The following is an 8,935-nucleotide window of genomic DNA, read 5'->3' as shown; positions in this document are numbered from 1 at the left end:
TGGCAGACTGGAGTTTTTAAACTCCTTGAAGTACCCAGGCACAGGGAAAGAACAAGAGACCGGAAGCCCAGCGTCTTGGGAGTCAAGCGTGGGCTCTGCCAAGTATTCTGTAGTGGATCCCTGACCAACTGCTTCTTTTTTTCTGGCATTTCTCTACCGATGGGAAAAGTATGCTCAGTCCTGGAGTTTTGCAGCCCTCCCAGGTTCCTTTAACTCTGAACAGCCCTTTTCTGACCACTCAGGCTTGGACCTGGACTCTGGTATATCAAGAATAGAATGTTTTTTCAACTATAAGAAGTGAGGGTTGGACACTGCCCACCTGTAACTTCAGCACTCTGGGAAGAGGATCACAAGTTCAAGCACAGGCTGAGCAATTGATCGACTTAGCAAGATCCTTCCAGAAGAAAAATACTGTCAGGGGCTGGAGATTTAGGTCAGCGGCATAAGCACCTGCCTGCAAGCAGGCAGTCGTGAGTTCGATCCCTGGTACCGATAAAAAGGAAAAAGACAAAAAAAAAAAAAAAAAAAAGAAAAGAAAAAACAAAAACAGGAAAGTAGAAAGCAGAAAATCTGTATGTACCTCTCCTCCTCCACAAGGGACACCCAGAAACAGTCAGCCAAGCAATGGTCCTTCCCTGCAGTATTTATTGAGAAATTTACACATACACAGGAGAAAGGCAACCAGGCGTTGTGGTTCCTACACATGACATCTTTTAAGCAAAGTTTTCTTGCTTGACTTTTCAGACGGAATGAACAATGGCTGAGGAGGAAGCTGCCCAGGCTCTGTCCCCTCACCTGGAAAAGGTGGGCAACAGAGCCGCCAGGTCCATGGGCGGAGCAGGAGGGAATGGAGATAGGGAGCTATCCGTGAGACCACAAAATTTTGAAACTGTAAGAAAAACTGGCAACAGTTTTCAGCTTTTCATAAATTAACTCCCCTCTTTTGTAAACCTGAAACAGAAACAAAAACACCAGAGCAAACGGGAGGGCGGGACATGGGATCCACACGCATGTGCACACGAGCAGTGCACACACTGAGCTCTGCGGTCCTGCGAAGGGCTGGGTCCTGCTGCCGGCGGCCAGGGTCTGTCTCTGTGGAGGACCTTCAGAGTCTTTGGTGCTAATAAAGGTGACTGAAGCGGGGATGCTAAAGCCCCAGGCCCAGAAAGCAATTCGGAGCAAAGCAGAGTAGCATGTTTGCTCATCTTCATAAGGTGGAGCTGGCTTTGCGCCAAGGCTAGGGTCAACCTGATCCAAGATCCAAAAGGGGTTTAACGTGATTGCAGTTGTTTCTTCATTGCTGTAAAGCGTGAGAACACAATGCCGCCCTCTTCAATCCAAAGTTCAAGCACGTGGCGACGTCTTATGAACACGTAGAAGGCCCTCTGCCTCATACACCTCTCCAGACTCACGTGAGGGCCCGACACGGGAGGAACTGAAAGACGTGCACACTTTTCCCGCAGTTCCAGTGCCTTCTGCTGACGATTTCTAAGGTGCTGGTGCAGGATAGAGTAAGGGCTGTGGCTGGGGAGGTGCTGGGATGGCTTCAGACATGAACAACGTAAAGCAACAGAGAGGTCTGAGTGTTTGGGAAGTGGCTGGGCTGGGCAAGATGCCAAACCCTAAATGACTTATTGAGCAATTTCTAAACCAAACATAGAGGTAGGAGAGGGGGATGGGTGAAGAAGGGGATGGGGAAAGAAGAGAGAGGGGAGAGTGAGGGTGGAAGAGACTGGCAGTCATACAGGTGTCTGTGTTTATTTCCACATCTGAGGACTGAGGGTTTGACTCGCTGCCTGTCCGTTTCCGCCGCTCATTGGCTGTCCATAATTCATCATGCCATTGGCTCCATAGAAGTTCATCCCAGCCATCTGCTGGGTCATCTGGAAGGGAGAGAGGACAGCTCAGGTCAGGTTGTGGGCATCCAGCCAGTTAGTGCAGAAGGCTGGGTAGGAGTTCTGTCTGCAGCTGGGGGAGGAGCAGGCAAAGGCAGACTGTCCCAGTACACAATGGCCCCACACCTTGCCAGTGCACAGGACTGAGTGTGAGCCTCCTTCTTTCCGGCCCCGCATCCTAACCATTGGCCGTCCCTTAACTGCCACAGCCAACCCTAAGGTAGAGAGCAAGTCCCCACAGCAGGGCATCTCTCCTCCAGCAGAGGGCGCTCCCTCAGCACGAGCCTGCACAGGATCCCGCTGGCAGAGGGGAAGAGGAACAGCAATGAATTATTCTAAAAGGACTGGGGAAAGGGGGAAGGGGCTGAGAGAAGAGCCAGCATGATGGGGCTCGGTGGACGGTGGACGGGACCTCTGTCTGATGAAATTAAACCACTGGCTCCTTGCCATCAACACAAAAATCAATTTGTCAAAGAAAAATACCAGAAATCTCCTGAGCATAGTACATTTGCTTTGCAAGAAGGTCTATATTCTTCCACTGATTTTTTTGAAATTCAAACTAAAATAGTATAATGAAAGTCATATATCTCTTCCTTAAATCTACAAATTAACATTTTGCCACATTGTCTCCCCCATTTATAAAAAGTTTATAACTTTGATGAGACTCAAAAATTGTAGGTACCATGACATTTGTCCGCTTGATAAGTCAGGAGGTATTCTGTGAGAACAAATTCATTTCTAGAACCATACCGGGACTGATACCCTAGAACAGTCAGGGCAAAACTATGGCAACTGCTGTTATTTACTTTCAAGACAAAAGATGTTAATGTAGGGTTTTTTTCTAAACTAAAAACCTCAGCATTCAGGTTTAATTGCAGTGCTGGTACTTCTGGGCTGCAGTTTGGGCACTCACCTTTAAAAGGTCTGCCATCCTGCCCTACAGAAATACTAATACAGTATTCTAAGATACATTACATTTCCTTTCCACCTTAATCTCCTTTAACTTGTACCAGTTCCCCCACCACCTTTCCTTTCCCCGCTTGACAGTGACATTTAAAAAGATTCCAGCCAGTTACATTGCAGAGTTATGTCTCAATTTGTATTTTCATACTTTCTCAACACAGGATCCAAGTCACGTATTTTTGGCAAGAATTCTACATAAGATAATGTGTTTTTCTCAGGACAAGATATCAAGAAACAAATGATATTAATTTGTCCTTTGCTAAGTCTCTATCATACTTGCTAAAGTCTCTATCATACTTGCTAAAGTCTCTATCATACTTCCTAAAGTATAACAAAGTAATGAGTCGTATCTGAGTGAATGAATACCTTGTTCTTTCTACAATTATTGGCTATCATTCTTGTGTAAAGAAGACTATCTCTCCCTCAATTCCACACTTTTCTCCCCTTAGTATTACTATGCATTCGCAGATTTTTTCCCATTCAGTGTATAATAATTCATTACTACGATTATTCTTTTTGATGTTCAAATTGGCTAGTGGGAACCTCTAGAAACTAGCTCATATGTCCTTTAAACACGGTCCCCTCCAGTACTATAACATTTCCTATTTACATAAATAAAAATGAAAGAAGGAAAGAAAGTGAATTAAAATATCAATGATGAAAGCTAGAAAAAGAATAATAAACTGAAAGAAGCATACAGAAGCAATCAATGAAACAAGACAAAATTTCAGGTAGCAGTGAAAATGGCTGGGTGCAGCAGCATGTGATTGTAATCACAGTGCTCGGAAGGCTGAGGCAGGAGGATCGCCCCAAGTTTGAGGCCAGGCTGGTCTACAGAGTAAGTCCTAGAACAACCTGAACTGCTCTGCAACATCCTGTCTCAAAAAAAGAAAAAAAGAAAGAGAAAAATGTAGAGCCAATAAACAAATCAAAACCCCAGAGCTTTTTAAAAAATTAACAAGGTTGATTGGCAAAACTTTTGATAAATACATTTGAAAATTTTGATGAATTGGGTAATCTGAGAAAACACAGTTTTCCAAAGGTGACTTCTAATAAAGAAAAACTACAAAGGAACTACTAAAACATGACATAGGGCCACACAATTTCACATGGGAATTCTACTAAATTTCAAAGACCAATACTACTTAAATTAGTCCGGACTAAAGAAAATGAAAACACAAAAATACTTTAAATGAAGTTAAGTCTGTGTACTGTTTCCCTTATTCTGCAGCTTAAGTCCCAATAAAGCCTCTTTGGGATGGAAAAAACACAAAATAAAAATAAACATAAACTGTAGGTTTGGCACAGTGGCACACATGTCTCGCCCCAGATGCTCAGCAGCCTGAGGCAGGAGGATGACCTGAGCCCAAGAGCTGAGGCCAACCTGGGCAACACAACAGTCGTAACACGGAGCACCTCTTATAAGCCAAGCACAGTGCTCACACTACTCTGCAGAAGGCAGCATGAGGACACAGCACCACTCCTCCAGAATTCCTGTGCCCATCCCTTCACGTCCACGCTGAATGACTTGCTTCAACTCTTTTCTTCTTTGCACAAGCACACAATTCAGTGTTGCTTTGTGACCCAACCTGAACATCCTTTCTCCTAACAGAGGAGCTGCCTGTGGATGTGAGTGATGTATTTGGTTGCAACTGTGTTATATATTATTGTTTATTATATAAGCCACACTTTGTACTCGACGGATTCTACTTTGTTTTTAAAAATTCTTTTGGTATTTAGAAAATTTCCCATTTCTGGTCTAATGATTATTTTTATATTAATATTGCTTGTAAGGCCCTGGCCTCCGCCTCCCTTACTTAAACATCTACGATTGGGTTTGAGCGCATGTTACATACACCCTTTGACTTCCATTTCTTTTGCAGTAATTAACTTATCACGCTTTCCTTTTTTCCTCCTCTTTCCTTCCATTAGTTTTGGTTGTATTACTGCTGGTCAGAACACAACATGTCCTCTTCTGCCCCGTCACTACCTTTGTCTTAGTCTTAGATGCCCACTTAGACGTTCAGTGCTTACTACCAGCCCTTCTTCTACAAACACCCAGTCACTAGGTGGAGTAGATGAAGTTTCTCTTCTGCTACATTGCTCAGGAAAGGCCAGTAAAAATGATATTTCCATAATTCTGATAAATTTAAGATCGTTTGCTTCACAACCTTCATATAACGGGAGCTTGATATAAAGTATTTGCACGTATGTGAGTGTCCTGAAGGAAGCACTCGTGCTGTGGCGCCGCCTTGCAGTTGCTAAGTCTGCTGTCAACCTGGGTGTTCTTGTTTTGTTCTGTTTTGTTTTGTTTCATATTTGTGCAGGGTGAGGGGTGGAAAACATCAAGAAGCTGAAGACCTGAGGACTGTTCTTATTTTGGAAAGTGTAAAGGTTTACTAAGATGTTTTAGAGTTGACTGTTCTGGGTCAGTTTTCCCAGAATTGCAGTGGGCTCTTTAAATATTAGATTTAAGTCTTATTTCACGAACGTTTTCTGAGTTTTTTTGTTTGTTTGCTGGTCGGCTGGTTGGTACTGGGAACCGAACCCATGACTGTGCCTGCCAGGAAGGTGCTGTGCTGCTGAGCTTTATTCTCAGCCTAAGAAAGTTCTCTTGCACTTACAGTTGGAAATATATTAATTCTGTCCCTCTCTGCTATTTTTATTGCTTGGGTATCTCCAAGTATATGTACATTAGGTTTTCTTTGCCTACTTTCTGTATTATTCCTATCTATGTTTATTTTTCATTCTCTTAAGCTGTTCTACATCTTTTCTCAATGATGTGTGTTGTGTATCCCCAGCTCAGTCTGTCCTCTGGTTACTTATACATGAGTATTTCTAACATGATTTTGTCTTTGTTTTCTTTCCTGACTTCAGTAAGCTTTCACAATTTCTAGTTTTTGTCCAGTTTAGTTCTAAGTGTTTGAATTTTTGATTCAAACTGTTTTGTCTTATTTGCAGATGCTTTTATTAGTACATGATGATTACATTCTCTGTGAGGAGCTGTTCTGTGCAAGTAACACATCTCAAATCCTTTTCATCCCTTTCTTTTTCCCTTCCTCCATGTCTTGGTCACCTTCCCTTTTGCAAAAGTTCTGTCCAGATATTTATTAAAGTTGGTGGGCTATGCAACAATATTTTCCTACTTCATGACATTTTTAAAGGAGAATTTTTATTAACTGAAATCATTTTCTTCAGTGCTGGGAATTTAACTCAGGGCTTTACACATGTCAAGCAAGTGCTCTGCTGCTGAACTGCGTCCCTCCCCTTTTTATTCTTTGGACAGGGTATTGCTAAATTGCTCAGGCTGAGCTTGTGATCCTCCCCTCTCAGCCTCCCATACAGCTGAGATTACAGCTATGTGCCACTGCATCTGTCTACCTGAAATGTTTTGATTTTTTTCTATTTTCTTCTCATAGTAGTTTTGTATAAAACCCACCCGCTACAGTCTATTTATTTTGTGGTGCTTTATTTTTCTGGATCAGCAGTAATGCAAACAGGTGTTGTGAGAGATGGGTGAGGCTTACTACAGTTCTGAGTTCAAGAGTATTCTCTTATGTTCCTGAAATGATTAATGATTATTTGGGAGAAGGACAGAGTAACTTCTATCTTTTCAGTGGTGGTGGGGACCAGGGATCAAAGTTATGTCACACTTACCAGGCAAGCACTTGAGCTGCTGAGCTAAATCCCCAGCCCTGATTTTGTTTACTTTTGAGGCAGAGCCTCACTGTACAATATGGGCCTTGAACTCACTATGTAGGCCAAGCTGGCCTTAAACTTGCAGCAATCCTCCTGCCTCAGCCTTCTGAGTACTGGGATTACAGTTGTGCACCATCACACGCAGTCTAACCTCGGATTCTGAGACATTCCTTTCCATTTGCCTCATCTGTTTCCCCTCACCACCTCATCTCCAGAGTCCCTCCTCTTTCTGCATCATGTTTCTCTACCCAACATGCAATGCTTTTCCAAAGCTACCACCTATGACCCTATGTATTTCCAGTCTCTTGTTTTGGGTCCCCCAAGTAAAGGGAGCTCTAACCTACCGAGTCTCAGACTCAGTAATGTCTCCATTAGGGTGGGTCTCCTCCTTCTAGGGCACGACTTTCTCATCCCAGGCCTCTGTTTCCTCTCCTCTTTGTGTAGTCTCCTTTAAGCCACTGGCTATTACGGTTTAGGTCTAAAATGTTCCCCCCAAATCTTGTGTGTTTGGAGGGTGACTGGATTCATCCACTGCTGAGTTCAGCAGCCAAATGTGCTGTCAGGAAGCGGGGCCTGGATGGAGATCAGTACCTGGAGATGTGACTTGGAGAAGGGTACTCTTGTCCCTGGCTTCCCCATTCTGTCTGCTGCCAGGCTACCAGGAGATGCAGCTGTCCTCTGATCAGGATCCCATGACAAGAAAGTGACTAATGCACTGGCTCTGCTGCATTTGGGTTTTTCTGTTTCTAATGCCAGGCCATTTAGGGTTTTTATAGTGGTGGGCAGTAGGTTATAATGGTCTTATTAGAATTTCTCGTTTGTCTACATATGTATTTCTCTAGGGCTTTTTATCTTTTTGAGAAGATATAGAGAGATTCAGATTTAGGTAATTACCCTGCTTTCTAGGAACTATGAACTCCTCAGAAATTCTGATGTTGGACAGGCCTTCTAGGAAAAACAAACAAACCTCAGTGTTTCTTGGATAATCTCATCTGCCTGGAAAAATTCATGGGATAAGGGAGAGTCAAAAAGTGAAACCTGGGGAATGCTTGTACGTCATGTCCCAGGAAAAATGGGGCAGCTTACCTGAGTAAGATTCCACTGCAGCTGCTGAGCAGGCTGAACCCCATACATAGTCTGGGGCATAGCTGCCATGCCTGCCATGTAGCCAGGCTGCTGGGTGGCCATCATCCCATTCGGCACACCCATCATTGACGCCTGCATGCCGCCCATATAACCTGCAGGCATGGCCATGGGGGCAACCATTCCAGAGGCTCCCGGCTGAGCTACCATGCCCACTGGTGGGGGCATCATGCTCCCCATCATGTTGCTAGGAGGTGTCACCCCTGGGAAGCTGGGATAGGCTGCAGGATATGCCATCTGAGCAGGAGCCATGAACATTGCTGCCAAGAAAACACACATATCAGTCTGTTAAAGAGGAAAGGACAGAAAGTTATCTCATGTTCACTAGCTACCCTTTCCAGTTAGAATTTTTCAAAATTACTCAACTTTGAATGCTGCCGTACGTAGCAAAACAGCCACACAGATTCTCTACAAGACTTGCTGTGGCTTACCTGAGAGGTACCAACCTGCCACTTCCCATCAGGGAAGATCTAGACCTTGAGACAGATTTCATGGAAGGGTGACAGAAGGTGGCTCTGGGTTACATTGCTCATCTATCTGCTGATACTCTGTAACTCTACCAGTAATGTCACACTCAGGCTTGTCTGGTGTATGAGGTTCCTGTCCCCAAAGTAACTGTCCCTGACACAACAAATAATTCTTTGATACAGTTCTCATGACTCTCCCTGGCACATACCAGGACTCCAGGGACTCTACCTTGGGCAGGCATCTGAGGCGTCTGTGATCCATACAGCGAAAGGATGGAGTCTTTAGAGAGCTGCTTCTTGCCTACTTCCTCTGATTTGCTCCCTGGCTCCGGAAACAGGTTCAAGTTTTCAGGAACAGAGCCGGCGCTCCCTGCGGTTGGCATGGAACCTACCACCTGGGGGCACAGAGGGCAGAGGCAGAGTTGGAATAGTCCCCACAGAGGTCCATGAATTCCCTCACAGGGCTAGGCAGATCCTCTTAATAAGAGTGGGCCTCTGCCAGCTGGTCAAGCTGAAGTCCTCTCCCGCGTCTGATCTTCTGTCAGTTCCTCAAGCTAATGTCCCTTGATGTTTTCTCTTACTTTCTTCTTCTTTTTCCCTTTCCTTGCTTTCTAATTAAAGCTTTTCCCTATTACAAAAATAAAAACAAAGACTTCCTTCACCTTTCACTGCTTCTAACATTTGCAATAAGAATTCATGGCTAATGTCAAATTAATACTTTCGTGACACCTTTACCATACAAATAGCTGATAGTGCCTTATAGATAAG

The 8,935-nt window shown here is 44.0% G+C and overlaps 1 protein-coding gene across 3 annotated transcripts in view; it reads right to left on the bottom strand.

The window, feature by feature from the left end:
* Window positions 1-628: 628 nt before the first annotated feature.
* Window positions 629-8,935, bottom strand: part of Smap2 (small ArfGAP2) — a 45,963-nt gene continuing 37,656 nt past the window's right edge. For all 3 annotated transcript variants that reach the window (XM_003462279.5, XM_005000117.3, XM_005000118.3), the window contains 3 exons: window positions 8,397-8,562; window positions 7,644-7,960; window positions 629-1,883 (listed from right to left, as the gene is read on the bottom strand). In XM_003462279.5, coding sequence (XP_003462327.1) covers window positions 1,758-1,883; window positions 7,644-7,960; window positions 8,397-8,562 — 609 coding nt within the window. In that variant the 3' untranslated portion in view covers window positions 629-1,757. The remainder of the gene's footprint in view (window positions 1,884-7,643; window positions 7,961-8,396; window positions 8,563-8,935) is intronic.

The sequence above is a fragment of the Cavia porcellus genome, unplaced genomic scaffold (genome assembly GCF_034190915.1).
Source record: "Cavia porcellus strain 051 isolate PalLab524CR breed Dunkin Hartley unplaced genomic scaffold, mCavPor4.1 scaffold_25, whole genome shotgun sequence".
Lineage (NCBI taxonomy): Eukaryota > Metazoa > Chordata > Mammalia > Rodentia > Caviidae > Cavia > Cavia porcellus.
This window is presented reverse-complemented; position numbering and strand designations above follow the sequence as displayed.